The sequence below is a fragment of the Rhynchophorus ferrugineus genome, unplaced genomic scaffold, assembly GCF_030347505.1.
Source record: "Rhynchophorus ferrugineus isolate W39M unplaced genomic scaffold, kcgeb_rfMv2 rfM7, whole genome shotgun sequence".
In the NCBI taxonomy this organism is placed as follows: domain Eukaryota; kingdom Metazoa; phylum Arthropoda; class Insecta; order Coleoptera; family Curculionidae; genus Rhynchophorus; species Rhynchophorus ferrugineus.
Genome location: NW_027472586.1, coordinates 3,642,338 through 3,666,771, shown reverse-complemented (window position 1 = coordinate 3,666,771; position 24,434 = coordinate 3,642,338). Strand labels below are relative to the sequence as shown.

The 24,434-nt window shown below is 32.5% G+C and overlaps 1 protein-coding gene across 8 annotated transcripts in view; it reads left to right on the top strand.

The window, feature by feature from the left end:
- LOC143199517 (uncharacterized) overlaps positions 1 to 24,434 on the top strand; it is a 180,369-nt gene that overhangs the window by 113,277 nt on the left and 42,658 nt on the right. For all 8 annotated transcript variants that reach the window (XM_076409392.1, XM_076409396.1, XM_076409394.1 and 5 more), the window contains 3 exons: positions 13,658 to 13,757; positions 20,449 to 20,499; positions 20,561 to 20,667. In XM_076409392.1, the coding sequence (XP_076265507.1) occupies positions 13,658 to 13,757; positions 20,449 to 20,499; positions 20,561 to 20,667 (258 nt within the window). The remainder of the gene's footprint in view (positions 1 to 13,657; positions 13,758 to 20,448; positions 20,500 to 20,560; positions 20,668 to 24,434) is intronic.

Genomic DNA, 24,434 nt, shown 5'->3' with positions numbered 1-24,434 from the left:
GTCTGCTATTTCATTAAATTTCATTTTATGTTAATTCAAAATCATTTTGTAGTTTTTTTAAATGTTTTCGTCGATAACAACCACTTTTGGGCGTCCACTGCGTTCGCCGTCTTTGGTGCTCGTTTCACCACATCTAAACTTATCACACCAATCCTTGATGCTTCATTTTCCTGGAGCAGTGTCCAGACACTCGGCATCAAGCCAGGTTTTTGCTTCAACTCTATTTTTCCCTTCAAAAAACAATATTTTGTCAACACTCGAAATTCCTTTTTATTCATTTTTTTTTCATAATAACAAGGTAACTGTAAAGGTTGCTCTAAGTTAATAGTAAAGAAAATACTGATCTAGCATTCAGTAGTTTATAAGTTTTAGGTAAATTGGTCTAAAAGTATGATCTAAATTGGATTAGTTTTTCTTTCCATCATTAAATGTCACATATAACTCAACTTTACCATGTTTAGCAAAATGAAAACACTTACATTAAACCGCATAGTCCGTAAACACGTTTACACGTATTCCCTTGATATATTGTCTTAGCCATATCGCAGGAAATGCATATACACTCGGACTAAACCATAATTAATCGATGTAAATCCAGCGATTCATTAGTACAGCTGAAGCTGGTCATGCAACAATAAATTCCCGAATTACCACCTACGCCAGATGGCGAGTGAAGACTAGAACCCCAATAACACGTGACAGTCGCCGTATCTGTCGCTATACGGAAACAGTAGCCAATATTAATTATGACTGGGGCCTCAATTAACCACGATTTTACTAAACTTAATTAATACGTTCGTTAATCCCATTGTGTGACTTAATATGGCCCAATATCGGAATGCGTAGGGTCGAAATAGTTATCCAAGCTGGGTAATTGAAACCTGAATATGTTATACAGGGTTCTTCGTCAAGAATGGCCAAAGTTGGTGAGCCCAAAAAGCTTTAAAATCCCCAGAGATTAAAAATCCGTACCAAACAGATACTGATAGGTGGATAGTGTGGATTGCTGTCTTCTGAAGAGCTGTTCTGTTGTTTAGCGTTGGACGATATACCTATCTGAACATTTTGTGTATTATTTATCTTCACAAAAGATAAAATTCTCAGTCGTTTATCCCAAAATGTATCTCAAATTTAGAACTTCTGGCTGTTTTTTGTCTCTAGTACTTTATTTTCGATCTAGATGTGATTCAGTAAATTCTGGGCATTTGTTCTGTTGATCCTTGAACTATGTACTTTTCGGAAGATTTTGTGCGTTATTAAAACTATAGCTTCAGCTCTACAGAATAAGTTACAAGACTTGAATACTGTTCCTCAATAATCCAAGTCTTGAATTCCAAGTCTCAAAATTGTTTTAAGAAATAACAACCGTTTGAATAATATTTATTATATAAATAAATAATCAAGAACAGTGTAGTCTCAAGAGTAAGAAGAAAATAATCACGCATAATCAAGTCAGAGGAATTATGCAAGTCGTGTGTATCAGTAGGGTCCGATGACGTCCAAGTCAGTCACTCCAAGCAAGCCATTTCCATCCAATTCATAACTCTTTTGACAATTACTTATCTATTTTGTATTCATTAATTTTATATTTTTTGCAGTATTCATTTAAATAAAGAAACTCGTCTTTGTACATTAGTTTACACAAAGAAGAGAGAAAGTAACATTTATTTTATTTACAATATTGTTTTCCTTTCGAAACAACCCAACAATGCATTGAACATGTTTGTTGAGTGAACGTAATTAAAGGTGAACGGATTAGTCGGATACTTCTGTGGTGAAATCGACATCTTTGATGGAAGACAAAGCCAATTGTGAATAATGTTCAAAATACTGCGGTACTAATAGAATTGATTGAGATATAGGCACTCTCTCTCCGAGTGTTGACTATGGATTGATGATGATGATGATATTGACCAATTTCCGACACTTCTTGACATAACGTCCAATTAAGAGAGAACAATTTTTGTTTTTCAATCTTTCTGAATGAAACAAAAACGGATATCGATGTAGAGAAGCTACAAGAAAATAAATCTAAAGTAATTGTTATTGGGAAACGTAATATATTCAAGAAAATTTACATTTTAATGAAATCTAGAAAATAGCAGGTGGTTATTTACATTTTAATAGGCAACAAGCATTACTTGTTCGGGTCTACTTGTTTTAAAGGTTTACTTTACTTTCTAAGGAATTTAAGAAACCATAAGTCTTCTCTGCTTAAACAGATTTTTGTCATTTCATTTTTAATTGTTTTTTGCTTATAACATTTAATATTACATTTTCATTAACAACAACAGTACATTTTAAAATCTTAATATAACTTGACGCAATTTAACTAAAATGCGATAGGATTTTAATGAAATATTTTATTTAAATAGTGTAATAGTTAACATTTGGCGTCTATTCATTATTTTTCTTAGTACATTGCGTTGCTCCGGATATTGTACACTATCGATTGCTTTAAAAAATAGCATCATTTGCTGGCCTATTATCTGATCGTTAATTTTAATTAAATTTGTTTTTGTTCACTATTCAAAAGTATATGTATAGCTTCATAGACAAACGAATTTGGTAACTAATTTCGGTTTTTTTTTGAATATTCCTGAAAATCAACTTTTCGTTAATGAAAATTGCAAAGATAATAAAGAGTTTTATGCTCAATTTAATGGTAACACAACCTTAAGCTTTTAAGATAAACGATGTAAAAAGTGTAACTTAACGTGGATTTTCGTTTGTTTGGATAGACAATACAGACTTTATATATATATATATATATATATATATATATATATATATATATATATTCTTGCTTTTATACCTTCGACCCTCTAGTGACTTATGCACGGTCAGTCAGACAAGGTTACGTGTATACTGGTTGAAGTTCCCTTTCTATATCTGTATATCTTGTGGTTGTTATTGTTTCCTATTATCCACACGCGCACGGAAAACAACAATCCAATATTTATGATAATGCCATAGAATACCCACGTAATTGTTTCGCTGATATTTACACCCTCGCAGGATTATTGTTTTTATGTACAGCTCGCTCGATATAAACACAATATTATTTTGTCAAAACCCTGAAATGATGGTAATATAAAACAACATTTCCGTCGTAGTAAATTTGTGATGTTGAGTAATAAAATTATAGCTAGATGATATAAAAAAGATCCTGCGTAGGTTGCTCCTCATTTAGTTAAAAAAAAACTGAGTTTCGCCAGGGTTACTCGTTTAAGATTCGTAAAATTTGATTAACACACCGGTTGTGATTGAGTGAAAAACAGTATTTTAGAAAATTATTTTAAGACAAGAAAGTTTATTAAATATTCAATATTTTAGGTATGTCCTGAATGTTTTTATTATTTCAAGTAACAATTTGGCCCGTCATATATTATTATATATTTCATTATTCTTCAGTCAAATTTTATTTCAGTTTACTATATCAAAATTTCAGTAGTTTTTTTTATATACAATGTAATATAAGTTGACTGGTGAAAATTTATTTATAATTTATTTTAATATACATATATATATATATATATATATATATATATATATATATATATATAGATGATGATTGAAGATGATGTATCATTTAAAGTAAATTTATACAAAATAATTAAATAATGTAGGAAGATGTCTTGTTTTTCACAAATTTTACTATCGTTTCCGTTCAAATTACTTTTCGTTAATGAAAATTGCAAAGATAATAAAGAGTTTTATGCTGAACTTAATGGTAACACAACCTTAAGCTTTTAAGATAAACGATGGAAAGTGTATTTAAAAAACATGCGAATTTTTATTTGTCACACATCTTAAAAACTTAAAATTCTAAAGCAACTTAACAAGGATTTTCGTTTGCTTGGATAGAGAAAAAAATAATACTACAGTTTAACTTGGGTTCACATTTTTGTTTTCGTTTTTTTTTTCAAGTATTTCCAAATTTATCAAAATTACAAGGATTATAAAGAATCAAATGGTAGTATAATTAGCGTTTATTAAGTTGTATAATAAAATGTTTATTAAATGTATATTTATATATAAATCTTAGGTTCCAAGGTAAACAGTGAAAAGTTATACATATTAAAACCAATATATGGGATGCATTTTTTGATAGGATTATTAAAATAAATTTAGTAAATATGAAATTTCTCTTGAGGTACCTGGTAAGCCTAATAACGATGGGACGAAAAAATAATTTCCTTCCTGAGTGAAAGTATTTATGAATTTGACGGTAAACTATTGTTACATTAAATAAATCAATTTTTAGATTCAATTTCGTGAACTTATCGAACACGACACGTATTGATTGTCCGACCCCTATCCAATGCTTGATCCTTGCCACAGAATCGCGGAGCCCAGCTCCAGTTTTAAGGGCCTAATTCTAACCGCTGGAAATGATCGACCCAACTTCGTCGAGGGTAGAGCAATTAAGTAAACCGCAGATTCGGACAGAAAATGTCAATTTTAAGCGATCCGGCGCTAGAGGGTCTGATGAGTTATCGCCGCTCGAAAGAGGTTCGGATTTTCCACAATCCGAACTAACCGCTATATTTACCTTGACGATCTCGTGCCTTTTATGGCGGTAATGTTGCTATTGTGATTGTCTTGACGTTTATAAGTGATTTTAATCGACCATTTTTTCGAGTCACGTCACTGTCACGGCAACCCACGTATTAGCTCGATCAAGAAAAGAGTATTTTTATTAAACAATGATATAGCTTTACTATAAACTAATACTCTACAGGTTTTATCCAAATAAAATGGAAATAGAAAAACAGTAAATTCAAGAAGTTCCTAAACTTGAATCAAATATTGGTTTTGATGCCACGGTATGCCACTTAAAGAGACAGGTCTTGGGCCGTAAAGTGTATTCTATATCCTTATTCCTTCTCTACTGAATGGTCCTATTTAACCGAATAGGAGAAATAAGCGAATTAAAAGAAGAAACCACCAACTTGTAGAACTTTTTCGCAGTTTAGCGGTCGATGTAAACGCTATGAATATTGGAAAATTATCTTGCAAACTAATACACGATATTAATTAACTAATATAGTAACTGTTGTCGACTAAAAGTAATATTAAGCGATTTTTTTTCCTTTTTTCTGCTTGACAAGAATATCAAACCACTGTACCGAAATATAAAAGGCAGCCCATGAATTAGTTCAATCAACAAAATAGTATTTTTATTATATAAGGATATAGTTTTACTATTAAATAATGCTCTACAAGTTTTATTCGAAATAACATGGAAAGAAAAACAATAAATTTAAGAAGTTCCTAAACTTGAATCAAATATTGGTTTTGATGCCACGGTATGCCACTTAAAGAGACAGGTCTTGGGCCGTAAAGTGTGTTCTATATCCTTATTCCTTCTCTATTGAATGACCCTATTTTATCGAATAGGAGAAACAAGCGAGTTAAAAGAAGAAACCCCCAACTTGTAGAACTTTTTCGCAGTTTAGCGGTCGATGTAAACGCTATGAATATTGGAAAATTATCTTGCAAACTAATACACGATATTAATTAACTAATATAGTAACTGTTGTCGACTAAAAGTAATATTAAGCGAATATTTTTTCCTTTTTTCTGCTTGACAAGAATATCAAACCACTGTACCGAAATATAAAAGGCAGCCCATGAATTAGTTCAATCAACAAAATAGTATTTTTATTATATAAGGATATAGTTTTACTATTAAATAATGCTCTACAAGTTTTATTCGAAATAACATGGAAAGAAAAACAATAAATTTAAGAAGTTCCTAAACTTGAATCAAATATTGGTTTTGATGCCACGATATGCCACTTAAAGAGACAGGTCTTGGGCCGTAAAGTGTATTCTATATCCTTATTCCTTCTCTACTGAATGGTCCTATTTAACCGAATAGGAGAAATAAGCGAATTAAAAGAAGAAACCACCAACTTGTAGAACTTTTTCGCAGTTTAGCGGTCGATGTAAACGCTATGAATATTGGAAAATTATCTTGCAAACTAATACACGATATTAATTAACTAATATAGTAACTGTTGTCGACTAAAAGTAATATTAAGCGATTTTTTTTCCTTTTTTCTGCTTGACAAGAATATCAAACCACTGTACCGAAATATAAAAGGCAGCCCATGAATTAGTTCAATCAACAAAACAGTATTTTTATTATATAAGGATATAGTTTTACTATTAAATAATGCTCTACAAGTTTTATTCGAAATAACATGGAAAGATAAACAATAAATTTAAGAAGTTCCTAAACTTGAATCAAATATTGGTTTTGATGCCACGATATGCCACTTAAAGAGACAGGTCTTGGGCCGTAAAGTGTATTCTATATCCTTATTCCTTCTCTACTGAATGGTCCTATTTAACCGAATAGGAGAAATAAGCGAATTAAAAGAAGAAACCACCAACTTGTAGAACTTCTTCGCAGTTTAGCGGTCGATGTAAACGCTATGAATATTGGAAAATTATCTTGCAAACTAATACACGATATTAATTAACTAATATAGTAACTGTTGTCGACTAAAAGTAATATTCAGCGAATATTTTTTCCTTTTTTCTGCTTGACAAGAATATCAAACCACTGTACCGAAATATAAAAGACAGCCCATGAATTAGTTCAATCAACAAAACAGTATTTTTATTATACGATTAAATAATGCTCTATAATTTTTATTCGAAATAAAATGGAAAGAAAAACAGTAAATTCAAGAAGTTCCTAAACTTGAATCAAATATTGGTTCTGATACCATGCTATGCCACTTAAAGAGACAGGTTTTTGGCCTGTCGTCACACAGTAATGTGTGTTCTATATCCTCTTATCCCTTCTCTATTGAATGACCCTATTTTATCGAATAGGAGAAACAAGCGAATGAAAAGGAGAAACCACCAACTTGTAGAACTTTTTCGTCAAGTAGACTATATAAAGGCGATGAATGTCGAAAAAGTATTTTTGCAAACTAATACAGGAATTAACTAAGTAATATGGTAATTACATTGAACACTTCTAAAATATGATGATTAAGTTGATGTTTAAAAGTAATTTTAAGCGATTTTTTTTCCTTTTTCCTGTTTCACAAAAAATATCAAACCACTATCCAGAAATATAATAGGCCACCCATGTATTTATTTTACAAAAGTCCGTTATTTTTGGATTCAGTTCACCCAAAAACAAGGGTACTTCACAAAACCTAAGCACGCCTTAGATTATTTATGCAGACCTGTATTATTAGCAACCAATTTGTTCTAATCTCACCTAACTATGCGATTTTTCAAAACGTCTGTCCCTAGTTCTAGCAGGATGAAGACCGGATATTAATCTTACGTGAATCATGCATTTTGATTCTAATAATGGGACTGGATGGGTTCGATGGTATTCAACACAGGCGAGCAATTTTCTCGCGATGTTGCTAATTAAAGATTTTTGAGTGGCACGAATTCTTATAGGTTGGCGAAGTTTAATAAGGACTTCGGGATGGGAATAGTTCTGGAATAATTGTGTTTATGTTCGCGTGCTAGACAATTTAAGTGTATGTATATAAAGAAATATTGTCAATATGGATAGTACACAATAATAATTTTATTAGCAACATTAAGATATTTAACAGGTGTTGATAAAACAGCAGAACACATAAATCAATCAGTTTATGATTCTTTATTCTATCTCGGTCAGATAAACGCTGGTTTTATGAATAATTAAAAAAAAATTGTTAACAACACAACATATTAAAGCAACAACAATATTAAAATAAATTTTACAGTAATTTACAGTGATTTACAGTAATTCAAAATCATTTTATGGATTTCTTTAATGTTTTCGTCGGGAACAACCTCTTTTAGGCGTCCACTGCATTCACCGTTTTCGGTGCTCATTTCACCATCTCTAAACTTAGCATACCAATCTTTGATGGTTGATTTTCCTGGAGCAGTGTCCGGAAACTCGGCATCAAGCCAAATTTTTGCTTCAACTGTATTTTTCTCTTCAAAAAGCAATATTTTATCAACACACGAAATTCCTTCTCACAAACTAATGATCCGACAGCTGTCAAATTTATACACGCATCTTTTGAGGGTTTGGGCTAACTAAATAACATATGGATTTAATTCTAGTACCGCCATCTATATGTCAGGCCGGAGACTATTCAATTAACCTGTTACTGCAGATTCCCTTTCATATCGTATCGACATTTTTTACTAAAATATCTATATCGATATCGGTATTTGGAAGGACATATCGATACGTCAACTTTTCTCACTCATTTTGTAATGAAACCCCAACAGTACCTTTTATTACCTCCTATTTTGCTTAACTGTAAACAAGATGTTTTTTTCTCAGCTCCCAAGATGTAAATACGCGTAAACAGAACATAATTTGCGGGGAATTTTGTTTCTCCATTTTAGTTTAAAGAAAAACACCGCTGGAGGTCACATATTTATATGTATATTTTATATAATTAATGTTCCTTGATGTCACATTTCTCCCTCCTTCTTGACTCCCTTTGACGATCCGAACGAATTTACGAAGCTCCAGAAAAGTGAAATAAGTATAAATTGGATTGTATATCGTGTTTTGTTTTGGACTCTGCCTTCCTAAAATTTAATTTAGTTTAATATATTTTCTTGTTGGTTTCGCTCACATTTTCGTGATTATTTCAATCGCCGAATGTGGTCCGCGGTTGCTGTCCCGTCTATACAGCTTACAATCGTACTGAAATTATTTGTTAGTATCGTTCGCCAGTTTGACTTTGTTGATCTTCTGAATTTCACTGTTTCTAGCCAAATTTCTATAATATACCCTTTATGGTATGGTTTTCGTTGTGGCCTTACTGCTTCAGCAGCGATATTTTTACCCGAACTTCAGATAGCTACATCAAGAAATGCTTCGATTCTTACCTTGATAACTTGCTAGTGTAAGTTTATTATAACTACACCTTTACACACTATGATAATCATTCAGTGATTTTTTTAATTTTGCAATAAAAATTCATATTTTGTGTGAAACCAACATTCAACTAACTAATATAATCTAGTTCAGTTGGGGTGTTTAAAAAACCACATATTAAGTATTGAGCCCCAAAGGAATGTTTTATACATATTTAGGAAATTTCGGCAGCTTTACATCCACCCAATTCAATTAAGTTTACGCGAAAACTTATGGACGCTTGTTAGAAAATACCCTTTTCAACGTAATTGACGGCCTTTCAATCACCATCCACCCGAGCGATGGGTATTTATGGAATTAGATAGAGCAAACTTTCTAGGAAAGCCAGAAAACATGTGAGAATATGCCCCGGACGTCATTTAATTAAAATAGGCTCCGTTGGTTATTCTTGGTGTTCTCGTAAGTAGCAAGATATATTCGATAGTTTTCCTTTCAGTATCTTTTAGAAGATATGCTTAGTACACTCTTAACTTACAAATTAATGTATTGCCATAGTCCATCCAAAATATCAATGAACTCACGTCATCTCAATTTATGACGTCAAATAATCACAATGCTGTCGCATTGAGCTTTTATATCCTACGCATCTTAGTCTATTTTAGCTTCGATATATAACAGCATTCTAATTTAATTAAAATAATGAAACAAAAATGTTGTAAAATATAATGTATTTCAATATTATAGTATATTATAGACCTATTTCTAAAGACGTAATTACGTAAAACACAATTAAACATTTCATTTATATTTGTCAAGTAACAATTTGAAATTCTTCACTTGGTATCTTCCTTCATTATAGCCTTTGCCGACCACTCGTGATTTTTTATTGGACTGTTGTTTGTAGCATGAAGTATAATATATATGCAATGATTTATTAAACTTTTACATTCTTCCATCAACTTTTCCTTTACTCCTTACAATCTTTACAATCTTTTTATTAGCGTCTTGCGAAGGGTGGCCTCATAACTTAGCCACCTACTGTAATTCTTCAGCTGTGTTTGTCAGTAACTTTCGATAAAATGTTCAAATGGTGACTAAAAACAATAGCATCATTGTTAATATTTAGTTTTTTTTAAATGTTATTACGATATTTCTTACTCTCCTATTATTTTCTAATTGAGCAGAATAGATTTTTGGTTCTAATTGGCTACTCTAATTAGTCTCTATGGAAAATTCTGTCGTGAACACTTTATTTAATACTTTTCGATACTGTGATGAACTCTAAATACCATATATCTTCTTAACTTAAAGATATCTTTCCGGAAGACCGTCGATTAAATTAACGATTGCCTTAGATAGATTTTTTTGAGGTGTAAAAAGAGTCAGCAATCAGACGGAACTAAATCTGATGAATAAGCTGAAAATCACATCCAATTATCATTTTATACGTTTGAAAATAATCCACGAATAGAAATCCTTGTGCTTTCCGAAAGAAAAACTATCGTTAACACACTTTTCAGTCCTCACTACCGTATTATCGTTACGAAATAAAGGAAAATACCGAAAATATTTGAATACCGCTTATGCTCTCACCCCCTGATTTTATTCCATGTCATAAAATATATAGAAAATTTTATTTATATTCGAAGGACAGGGTATTTCGGTACGGGCTTCGGATATTTTGGGCCGCCATAATTTTAGCGCGCTTCAAGCTCGAATGGTCTCCAAAGGCATTTTTCGATATTACTTTTACCTCGGCCTGGAAGGGGCCTCTTAAATATATTTTTCTTTATTGAAAACACCGGTCTAACACGATTATTTCGTTGAATCTTGTTGCCGACCAAAAGATCAAACGTGAAAATGCGGGAGTGGTTGAAGCAATATGCCGTAAATTAACTGATGCTGCTTCTGACGCCCTTGGGAATTTGATTATAGTCATGTAAACATATTAATACCCGTGATGTTTGCGAGTAAACATTGACGGAGATTCAGATTTTACCGCTCCATGTTTTTTTAGAGTCACAGTTATAACAAAATGTTCCGTAGAGTGTCAAGATTACAGTAATATTGTTAAAAATTATTATATGCGTAAATCTCAGTTATAACAAGATTTTGCTGTATAAGTCAATACTTAGACCCATTTGGACCTATGGTATTGAACTGTGGGTTACTACTAGCAAATCTAACATAGATATCCTCCAGAAGTTCCGGAATAAAGTGTTGCGAGTCATCGTCGATGCCTCATATTACATGTCCAACAAACTGATTCAACGCGATATCCCCTTAGAAACCATAACGAGTGTGATTCGGAGTGTTAGTGCGAAGTACTCTTCAAATCTTCATATCAAATCACCATTAGAGAATGTTATATTTTCCAAGAATCTTTCTCCATTACCACATGAACAAACAGATTATGTCTGTTGTTGAAAAATAAAGCAAAATAATCTATTCCCTTGCTTTTATTGTTGTTAAATCTCTAAACTGTGTATTTTAAGTACATCAACAATTATTTCTCCTGTATTCACCTTTTGCATTACTATATTTTAAATAAAATGATACAACGCGATATTCCTCTAGAACCTATAACTAGTGTAATTCAACGTGTTTGTGTGAAGTACTTCGAAAGAGTGTCAGTGACCACCACCTGATCTGATTACTGGACATATGTAGACTTTAGAGTAAGACTAATTAGTTAAGATAATATTTTATACAGATTACTTAATGAAGTGATTTTCTATATGCTATGTAGATATAATATAGACATAAGAAATACTTATTGCCAATAGGGCAGACTGTCGATTCACGAAGAATAATAAAAAAAACCTTTTGCATTACTTCTTCATTAGGTATGTGATGGAAACCCCAATATCTTCTTTATATTTTAAAGTATCCCTTTTACCAACGAAGGAATGGCTGGACCTACTGTTTAACCACGGTCCTCGGCATCAAGCTTACCGACTGGCGAGTGACCAACTTAGAAATCACCCCAGAAGACATCCGGTCTTTCCCAGCCAGGTTACTGGCGTGACTGGGATCATTTTCCTTAACCGATTTTACACTCTTCCCTAGAACAATCACAAACATAAATTTATGACCATGCCTCAGTAGGTTTCGAACCCGCGACTATTACGTCAATGAGGCTTCAACACGAAAATGGTTACAAATGTACCCGGCGCGATTTAGTACACAGTAACACCATCTGTTGTAAACCTTTTAAAATTAATTTATAGGCCTGTACTTAATTAATTCAACTTCTTACACTAACGAGTCGATGTAATTGAATCTGCGTAGGCCATTTGTACCAAATCGTTTTGTTTTTATATTTAGGCAAACAAATCGTGCAATTATCCGGATTGTTTAGAACCCTACGCCCTGTACCGCGGCACCACCAAATCGGGCGAATAGGAGCAATTAAGTTGAATGTGAATTAAACGAACGGCAGACTTAATAGACGAATACTGTTTAGAATGGAATGTGGAATTGCTCCGGCCGACATTTCATTGAGCTAATTAGAGGCGGCGTTTCTAAGTTACGGGATGCTGCGTAATGGGAAAGTCGAAACTATTCTGTTTAAAGTTCTATTTGGCTGCCGTATAATCGGTTTCGTGTAAGATAACGCGTCCCGGCAGGGTATAAGGTAATGCGACCGAAAAACAAACGACCATTTTCCTATAAAACATGTAGACATTAGATTATTATGTTTGCTGTAATTTCCTTTAAATATCAGCCCTCGCATTTCAGCGGAAAAATGAAGAATTTTGAATCAATACAATGAATATACAAAGTATTAACTATATTTTAACTTTTTCCATATATAAGCAGCGTTTTTCCATATAGAAACGTCATGAGAAATCGTTCAAGCGGTCACAAGTTAATAAAAAATAATTACTAGAATTATAAAGAATTTTACGCTGAATCGAATAGTGGTATAACGATTTTTATACAACTTTTAGTTTTTAAGTTACACAATGAAAAGTGTATTTTCAAAAGATGCGATGATTTCTGTTTCGTCACATATCTTAAAAAATTTAAATTCTAGATCAATTTAACCTGGATTTTCGTTCTTTTCGCATCAAAATACGTATATTTTGAAAGTTTTATGTTTATCCGAGAGATAAAAAGATTTTAACACTTTTTCCATATAGTATATAGTCATGAAAATTTGAGATTTTTTACCATTTTTAATCTTTTTACTATCATTTTCGTTCTAATAATGTCAGGTTAGGGAAAACTACAGAGATTATAAAAAAATATGCTGAATCGAATGTTGATATAACCATTTTTATACCACTTTTACTTTTAAATTACGCAGTGAAAAGTGTATTTTCAAAAAATAAACGTATTTTTGTTTAAGTGAGATATATTAAAAACTATAGATTATAAAAAACTATAATTTTAACCTAGATTTTAGTTACTTTGTATTGTAGTTGTATTTTTATATGCGAGGTAAAAGAATTAGCACTTGTCCACACATTTTAGCTATTTTTTACCATTTCCGTGCAATAATAGCAGATGAAAACTACAGGTGTTAGTATATGTAGTACAACAATTATTACAGAAAATTTAGTTTTTAAATTATACAATACACTTATCTTAAAAATGGTTAAGCCTGAAGAAAAAATGGACACTACATTATTTGAAAGAAAGGTATATCATAATACCCGAAATTATGAAAAAAATTTAATGCAAGGTCATTATGTTTCATCGCCAAAAATTAAAATATTACGATTTTTTAATTATCCGGTTTATTTTAACTTCATTAATACTATTATATTGTTCTAGATGGAAGCGCTAGTACGAGAAATGAAAGATACGGAGTCCAGAGGCGTACCAGTTCGAAGCCAGAAGATATTTCTAACATCTATACCAGCTGCTTTTATGGGTGAGTTAAAATAAAGGTTTGTTATAATATTTGCGGTTTATTGTTCAAATAGCATCTAGGGCTTCTAAAATACTCTTATAATTTCCTGCAATATTCTTCTAAGTACCTATATTTCTTTGACTACCTTTTCGGCAGAATCTCTTTATTTTATTATAGCTATGGTATAGTATGCACATCGTACATCATTTATCATCTGTCATTTATAAGATCACGTTAGTGTTCTTGAATGTTCATCGTGGATTATCAAACCAAATTGCTGAAACTATAAAATCAAATGATGAAATGAAATGAAATGAGGCTCAGGGAAAAAGAGTTAAAAGGAGTTATGACAAAACTTAAAAAATGGTAGTAAGAATTAATTAATTAAAGTGTAAATATTTGTATCATTCTATTCATAGTTATTCATAGCATTCATATTGAGCTCCGTGTAGCTTCCGGCTATTCTCACATCTACATTCGAACGGAAAGTCTGATAATATTTGTTCTTAGTATTTGCTTGATGTTAATTTTATGTCAGATGTGTACTAATAATAACAAATAGAAAATTATCAATCCATCATCATAAACAGTGCCTGACAATATTCAGCTTCAAAAACTTCATAAATATAGTAATGGTAGAGAGCAATGGTGTATGTACTTGTGATACATCGAATTTTTTCCAGTAAACTGACTCGCGAAAATATCATCCATCAAAACCTAACACTATTTATTCAATAACCTGCACGCAAAAAACAACATGTAAAATTCAATCCCTATTCTACGCTATCCTGTATATTTATTGTATCGTTCGGCATATATTTTCATCACAACTAGCAAATCGAAATGGTGATTGAACTGTTATCTCTGCCAATGACAGCCTCGATAAGTCAAAATTAAATTTCTCGTTTTAACAGAATATTTTTTATTCAAAAAATATTTAAATGAAATACAGTTCAACCATGCAATATTTTATATCATGTATTATTCCGAAAAAGTTTCAAAAACAAAGAGAGAATACTCTGAAATAAAAAATAATAAACATTCAGTATTTTTATCCTACCTAAGATTATCTCAATGCTTATCTCTCAATACTTATGCAAAAAGGCAAATTGTATCAGCACTGCGGGCATTATATTCTTTAATATATTTTTAAAATGTTCCACCAGATGATTTTGTCAATATTTAGGCCACTACAAATAGTTTTTGGCTAGGTTTCTTAGATTATAAGCTTAATAGGAGAATGTCTTATTGAACGTAACGTACAGAATTATATTTGTTCTTGATTGTTCTCTTACTGAATCCATTTTCTACTCCTAGAGTATTAGAACCCTCTAATACTTCATCATTTTCCAACTCCAAACTATCACTATTATACTATTCTGAATTTAAGATAAAGTTCCATAGAATACCCCCCACGTTTTCACTACACCGTCGACTTTTAGATCGATTCCCTTCTCCCCCCGGAACCCGGATTGCCGTCGTAAAATTCCATTCGCACAGAGACCGCGGCCTATTAAACGTGAATAATCGATGACAGCTGGGATAGAAATACGAGTAGGTGTCAAATGAGGTTCTGCGTTACATCTCGGCCCTTTTTTTCAATTTCTTTCGCCGGCGATGAGGGTGGGGAAGGGGGGAATCGCGAGGAACAAAGCGAGAGGAACGTAGAAGGAATTGCGATCGCTCAAGACGTCTTATCAAAACGGATATTGACCAGTCAGAATACATCTCGAGCCGGGTGATAGATTGCCCGTGAAATTACTTTCGACGAGCCATATTCCAGACGTCCACTGTCTGAATCATCCCAGCGTAAGGCATCTAGATTGATTTAAATTGAAATTATATTACATACAACATAAACAATTGTTTATTCAGAAAAATTCTGTTAAAAAATCATATTCGAGCAATGTTTTTGTATTGAATTGGTATTTTATTATTATTATTATTATTTATTATAGCAATCTAGTAGATTAAGTCTAACAATCAATTTGTTCTTATCTTAATTTGCTATGGTTTAAAATTACAGAGTACTTATTTTTCGATAGACATTTTGGACATAATGTCCACTGAGTTTTTCCAATAAATTCGCTGTACTAGATCAACTTTGAGATTTTAACTAATCCTTCATTATCTAGGAGCTGGATAACTTCAACATTGATGTAGATTAAGCTTCTGTTTATGTCATAACTTGCCTCTGTTAACGTGATCGACAGTTTCTATCTTTAGGTCTTTATACAGATTGTCGTTACAAATGTACCATAGGGTTTCAACAACACCTCACGATACCTTGCTTTGTCTGGAACTACGTCAAAGTTGAACACTATTCTACACCGGCTTCAAGTCCTAGAAAGACTATGTTGCCTAATATATAAGAGGTCAATTGAAAAGTCACCGGCCTACCATAGTAAAACACATTTTTTTGGCAAGATTAGTTTTCTATATTCAACATAGTTCCCTTCAAGGGTGATACACTGATTACAGCAACCCTCCAATTTTTTGATACCATTTTTGTAGTACGATTTGTCCTTTGCTTCAAAATAGGCCTCAGTTTCGGCGATCACCTCTTCATTCGATGAAAATTTCTTCCCAGCGAGCATTCTTTTGAAAACTGAGAACGGAAAATAGTCGCTGGAGGCCATATCTGGAGAATACGGTGGACGAAGACGCAATTCTAAGCCCAATTCATGGGTTTTTGACACTATGCATTGTCTTGGTGAAGCAGCACTTTCTTTTTCTTCAAATGCTGCCGTTTTTCGCCATTTTGTCCTTCAAATGGTCCAATAACTCTATGTAATAGTCGCTGTTGATGGTCCTTCCTTTTTTAAGGTAGTCAATGAAAATTATTCGATGCGCATCTCAATATACAGCAATAACCTTGCCAGCCGACTGTTGAATTTTGTCACGCTTTGGAGCGGGTTCATCGTGTACAGTCCACTCGGATGACTGTCGATTGGACTTCGGAGTGATATGATGGAGCCATGTTTCATCCATTGTCACATATCGACGCAAAACCTCGGGTTTATTATACTTGATCATCTTTAAAAACTGCTTCGAATCATCAACTCGTCGTTGTTTCTTGGTCAAAAGTGAGTTCGCGCTGCACCTACTTTTCCCAGGGATTTCTTATACCCAAATATTCGTGAATGATATGATGTACACATTCAGTATTCTTAGAGTATCTGCTATTTCATTCAATTTCAATGTACTTGAATGTATGTATTTAAATGTTTTTGTCGGTAACAGACTCTTTTGGGTGTCCAATGCGTTCTCTGTCTTCGGTGCTCATTTCACCACGTCTAAACTTAGAATACCAATCCTTGATGGTTGGTTTTCCTGGGTCAGTATCCGGAAACTCGGACTTAATATGGATTTATGTATGGATTTCATTCTAGTAGCGCCATCTATGTGTCAGGCCGGTGATTTTTCAATTGATTCGTTAGACGTTTTGCGTATCTACTCCCGCTACCACTTAAAATATTTTATATGCTCTGTAACGCTACCTTGTTCGATTTCGCTTTGTCCCAAACGTTATTTCGAAGAGGCCACGTACGTTTACGAGTTTTTCTCTTTCGACTTGTTGTTTGAAAGGAAATTACCGTCTAAAAATATCCGTTTAATGTTTTCGCGTCTGAAAAAGTCGAACGTAAACATTCAAGGCGGCGGTTTCTAAACATCGGGCCGCGTTAATTTTTTTTCCTTAATTATTTGGTCGCTTCGACGAACACGCGGCTGTTTACGTTCGGCGAACGGTTCGGTCTCCCGAAACAATCCCGGGGACCCGCGGAAAATCGAGAGGATAATATCGCCGGACTCGCGTAAATAACGAGCCGTTCGATAATTAGCCGAACAAACGATTAATCTCGTACAAGTTTGATAACGTCTCTTATTATGTTGACGTTGCGGAGAACGAAAGTGATGGAGTGTTGCGGTTATTGATGGAAATTAGGTCCGTTTATAATTTTCGTTTTAATAAACACGAGGATGAAGTAATAAATTTCAATGTTTTCATCGGCAGATCGATCCTTTAATATCTAAATAAAGAGGAATCTATACATTAGTGTGTATAACAGGTCAATTTAGAAGTACCCGGCCTGACACATAGATGGCGCTACTAGAATTCATACAATAAATCCATATTTTTTTGTTAGCCCTAACTCTCAAAAGATACGTGTATAAATTTTACAGCTGTCGGGTCATTGGTTTGTGAATTATAGCATTTTGAGTGAAGCAACATTGTTATTGTGAAAAAAATGCAGTTGAAGCAAAAACTTGGCTTGATGCCGAGTGTCCGGATACTGTCCCAGGAATATCAACCATCAAGGATTGGTATGCTAAGTTAGACGTGGTGAAATGAGCACCGAAGACGATGAACGCAGTGGACGCTCAAAAGAGGTTGTTACCGACGAAAACATTCAAAAAAATCCATAAAATGATTTTGAATGGCCGTAAATTGAAATTGAATGAAACAGCAGACACTCTAAAGAAATCAACTGAACGTGTACATCATATCATTCACGAATATTGGGTATGAGAAAGCTCTGTATAAAGTGGGTGCCGCGCGAGCTCACTTTTGACCAAAAACAACGATAAGTTTATGATTCGGAGCAGTATTTGAAGATGATCAAGCGTAATAAACCCGAGTTGACGATGGATGAAAATGGCTCTATCATTTCACTCCAAAGTTCATTCGACAGTTATCCGAGTGGACTGCACACAATAAACCCGCTCCAAAGCGCGGTAAAACGCAACATTCGTTGCCAGCCGAATTATGCCAGGTTATGGCGTCTGTATTTTGGGATGCGCATGGAATAATTTTCATTGGCTACCTTAAAAAAGAAAGAACAATCAACAGCGACTCTTACATAACGTTATTGGACCGTTTGAGGGACGAAATTGTCGAAAACGGCCGCATTTGAAGAAAAAGAAAGTGCTGCTTCACCAAGACGATGCACCGTGTCACAAGTCAGTGAAAACGATGGTAGAACTCCATGAATTAGGCTTCGAATTGTTTCCTCATCCACCGTATTCTCCAGATCTGGCCCCCAGCGACTATTTCCTCTTCTCAGATCGCAAAAGAATGCTCGCTGGGAAGAAATTTTCGTCGAATGAATAGGTGATCGCTGAAACTGAGGCCAATTTTGAAGCAAAGGACAAATCGTACTACAAAAATGGTATCGAAAAGTTGGAGGATCGCTATAATCAGTGTATCACCGTTGAAGGGAATTATGTTGAATAAAAAAAAACTAATTTTACCAAAAAAATGTGTCTTACTATGGTAAGCCGGGGACTTTTTAATTGACCTGTTACAGTCCGTCTAAAGTAGCAGTGAACCCACGTCATCTCAGTCTACGACGTCAGAACGTCGCAATGTTGCCGCATTTTCTTTAACTTTTAATTTATTTTAGCTTTGCTATATAACAAAATTCTAATATAAATAAAATAATGAAACAAACATGTTTAATGCACATATTATCGAAGGATTTTAACTACAGCTAACAGCCACAATAGTTTCTAGGTTAGAGTTATTGTCTTGTATTTACATTTAACTCTTTTCTAAACTAATAATAAACTAAATAAATGTACGTCTACGTAATATATTTTACTTTGATTAGAGAACATATTTTTAAGTTTAGTTCTTGTTTCCTCTTTGTTGTGTTTTCTTTTTGTTGTCAAGTTATTCTGCTATCACTGTATTTCTCCTTAGTTTCTATGTAAATTTTTCTTCATAAAATTAGATTTAGTCACTGAATTTTCCCTAATGAATTTGCCATATTTGCAAAACAATTTGTACTCATTCTCTCATCGTACATTTTAACCAAATACTCATATATATTCTGAACAATTACCCACATATTTATTCGCATAGATCTTTCACACTCTACAATATGATCTTCTGCAGTTATCCTTTATTAATTATAAACAAACTTTTAGTCATTTACACTTGGTCGCCCTGTCTTGGTATTGTCAGCATCATAATCCACATCCAATCATTCAGTTACTGTCACTTTCTGATCAACTAACGTAGACAAATCAATAACTCAGTCATTCCTTATTTACAGCTTTTGCCGACCACTTGTTGGGTTCCTTTTGTTGGAATCCTGTTTCTAACATGAATAAATATATATCTGCAACGAATTATTAGAATATATTATGATTCACAAAACATTATTAGTATATTTCAAAAATATAATATTATCGAAAATGTCATTATTTCGATTTCAGATAAGTTTTTACTTATAAAATATTGGTACAAATATTTTATTGGTACATATCATCATCTTCCGAATATATTACCAGTAAAATCAAGAACATTTTATAAACATAAAATAAGTAATTTAATATAACAATATTAAATATCATTTTTATCTACCTTTGAATGGTTATATGATATGACCGTTATTTATTGAAATAAATTGTATTAAAAATATAATAGTGTTATCAGAGAAACGCTTGGGCAGTCGATAGTGGCACGTGTGAACTGACGATGTTCAATGACTGAATGATACAAAGTTTTAACTAAATAATTTTATTTAAATACTAGTTAATATTTAAATGAATTTTTAAAACTGAACTGTGAAGACATATGTCGAAGTATTATTCCAAATTCTATCCACTTCTTACATCCATAAAGCAAACTTTTAGACTACTTAGGGAAAAGTGTGTTAATTTTCCTATGCCTATGAAATCTAACATATATTTATCTTTATTTCAGGTTATGATTTGATCGAATGGTTAATCATGAGGCTGGAAATAGAAGAATCAGGTAAGATATGTCCACTAACGTGTAGAAATTAAAGGTTAAACTCATGTGTTTCTGGTTGCAGAGGCTTTGAATATAGCCAACCAACTTTGTCAATACGGTTACTTTTTCCCTATAAGCGATTCGAAGAACCTGGTGGTTAAGGATGATAGTTCACTATATAGGTTTCAAGTAAGTATTATATATTAAAGTAGCTTAAAATCTCACTATTATTGTTCCATACATTCAGAGAATAGTCGTAGTGTATTCACTTTACATCGACTTTTCCTATTTTAATTTTTCATTGCGTGTAAATATCTGGAAACAATTGATTCATCAACTGCAAAACTGGCTGAAAGTTTTTGGGAGTTTGAGGTAACTTTTCGTGCGTGCCAAATCTAGCAATTCTTTGTTTTCGAGCTGTGTTGTTTGTCTAGGTCTTTCTTTGCCAATGAATCACCACTGGGAATCACAATAGAATACGAGAGGAGCAGCATCACCATAAATTTGTAAAAGTTTTTGATGGACTTCTGCAAATCTTGTCTAAAATGCATGACTACAGTCTGTATGCATTATGTAATGATGTTACATGGAAAACGGTTATTTTACGTAGAGGAATGTCAATGTCATCGAATTTAATAGTTAGGCTAGATTGTTTAACAGTTATTTTCATTGATAATTTACAAGAGCCTTAATCACTTACAAGATTTACAAGAATCATAACATGCGCACAAGGATTTAAATATACAACGTTGCCAGTTAATGTAAATTATACGCGCATTTGAAGAATATAATACAAATAAAATAAATTATCCTTAATTTACAAATTAAACTAATATCTCTGTTGAGACTCAAACTTTTTTGGTACATTTTTCATCTCCTATAAAATAAACAAATATAAAATGAAGAAACTGTATTTTTGACCTCATTTCTCCATGCTTCAACACTCTTATGTTTTGTTAGTTTGGCTACAATCATATTTTCAACGTTTGTTTTTTAATTTTAATGCCGTGGAATGACTAAATAATCAACGAGCTGTGATTATGATGAGATATACTACTTTCGCGGGGTCAATTATGCCCAAAGTTTGATACGGATTTGGATCCAATTTGCAATATTAAAATAAAAATTAAATGGATACCCACTTGGATATAATTTCCTCATATGTCCGTTCGGATTAAAGTGTCGTAATAGTTTCTTGACAATATTCACAAATCGACGATGTATCCATTATTGCCAAACATTTATAATCAAAATTTGAACGGTACAAGGACAAATAAACGATAAACAACAATATTCTCAACCTTACAAAATCGGCTCAGAATACCAGGTACCCATAGGTACCTCAAGGTACTCAAAATAACCGCTTTAGTTCGTTGGATACTACCTCTAGATTGCTTCTAAATGGCAATGTCACAAAATCAGATGGGAACTACAGAATACCGCTTATGATTCTCCAGAAATGGCCACTGCTGATAATTTGCCTTCAATGTCTGATCAAAATACATGCAGGCATCCGATATTTGCTGTTTCATTATACATTTTTAGTTCAAATCAAATCCAATTTTTAAATAATAATTCTATTATAATATATATAATACTAATACAATATATATAATACTATACAATATATAATAATCTTTTACTTTTCACATATTATTTAAATATGGTAGAAAATATTCCATATTTTTATCAACTCAAAGTAACAGTAAAACATATAATTGATTTTCCATTGTTAATTAAGTTACATTCGACTATGCAATGTTTCCAAGGTATCAATGTTTTTAATAGGATTATTAACCTTGAACAGTATAATCAGAGACATCTAGCGGCTTATTACCTTAACCAGCATTTTGAATGTAGTTTTCTACCTTTAAATATGTTCTGTTTTAGATACAAAATTGAGTAGTTAGTTAAAATAACTTAAAAGCCGAATAGAATATATTTTCATATAACCGAAGACGTATTTTCGGTAAATTTATTATCTGAAATGAGGGAATAACGTTTTCCAACGCCGTTCAATTTGGTTAACGATATTAAAGTCTCTAAATCTACCTTTTGCAACTCGTATTCGCATTTCCTCACTTACCCCCCGACAAATAAATTATTCTACGTCGAAGGGGATACGTTCCCGGGTCCCAAACCCATCAATCTTTTGCGGGAATAAGTGAGCTGTTATAAAATTTAAGTTGGAATATTATTTTTGGGGATGAGACTTTCTCCAAACAGTGGCAATTTAGTCGAAACAGCTCCCTTATCGTGTAATTTAGATCCATTTTGTTAATTTCTGTCGTTACATGTTCATCACGACCTATTCTTCAGTAGCAATAGCCGATATTGTACCTTATAGTATATATCGGGCATTAGGCAAGAACGCCTCAAACTTTTTAAAACATTTCCCGTAGAACAACTTGTCTTTTGTGTTGAAACATGCTTCAATTGAACCAAACCTTGTACTCTGAAGCGTTATTTTGAGGTTTGAACAGGCAGCGGTCACTAGGCGCTAGAACTGGCTAATACGGTGGTTGTTAAAGCGATTTGTTAAATTTAATCATTATTTTCGTTGGCAGCAGTTATGTTTCACCGAGATCGATGCAGCTTTTAAACTAAAGTGCAGATTGCCATGAATATTTTGATAGGTTTCGCCTGAATATTAGAACTATTAGGTTAGCTATATAGAAATATGTATTACAAGAATATTCAACACAATAATTATCATTAAAAGTGCTTCTTTGCTTCTGCCAATGTTTCTTTAATTACCTAGATACAAAGAAAACATTTCTATTTGTGAACAAACATGAAAAATAGCAATGAAAAATTCCAGGACCATGTAACGAATGTAACAAAACCTTTCAATGCTTTTAATTTCTTCATATATCTGGGGGCGTATATAAAGTTTTGATGAGGTCTATCAGTTTTTTCTCGATATAGTGGTGAATTAAGATTCTGGCCACGTGGTAAAAGTAATACGGTATATTTCTAGTTATTCTAGTCTAGTTTCGGCTGGATACACGCTCTATCGACCATACAGGCAATCTACAATGCTCCAAATCCAAAAAATCCATTTTTGATTCAGTTTCATTAATAAAAATTGCATTGATATTGAATAATTTTGTGTTCAATGATTTATAATTTTTTATGACCTTTTCTTATATTCAGAAACATATATTGTAAATTTTAATATATGGAAAATATATAATATAATAAATTCTAAATTGTAAACGGATTTAACATGGGTTTCGGGTTCTTTTACTCCAAAATATATACATTTTGAAAGTTTTATCCTTATTCAAGAGATACAGATATTTGACACTTTTTCTATGTTTATAGTCGTGAAAATTTTCGATTTTTGGTATGTTTCAGGTTTGTTGCTGCAATTTCATTTACCACATAATGACATGTTAATGGAAATTACAGTGATCATAGAGAATTTTAGGCTGAATCGAACGATAGTGTAATAATTTTAATACAATCTTTAGTTTTTGAAGTACTGCAACGAAAATTATATTTTAAAATAATAAGTGGATTTCTGTTTATATAAGATATCTTAAAAAATATAAATTCTAGAACAATTTAACGTAGATTTTCGTTTATTTCACCCAAAAGTACATATATTTCGAGAGTTTTATCTTTGAGAGATAAATAAAATTTACATTTTTTCCATATATATAGTCGTGAAAATTTGCAATTTTTTGCTATTTTCAAGTTTACTACTGCCATTTCCTTTAAAATAATATCAAGTCAATGAAAATTGCGAAGGTTACAAAGAATTTTACACTGAATCGAATGGTGATATAACAAATTTAATACAGCATTTGATTTTTAAGTTATGCAATGAAAAGTATATTATCAAAAAATGAGTAGATTTTTGTTCATGTCGTATATCTTAAACACAATGAATTCTAAAGCAACTTAATATGGATCTTCGTTTATTTCATCCCAAAAATATATATATTTCA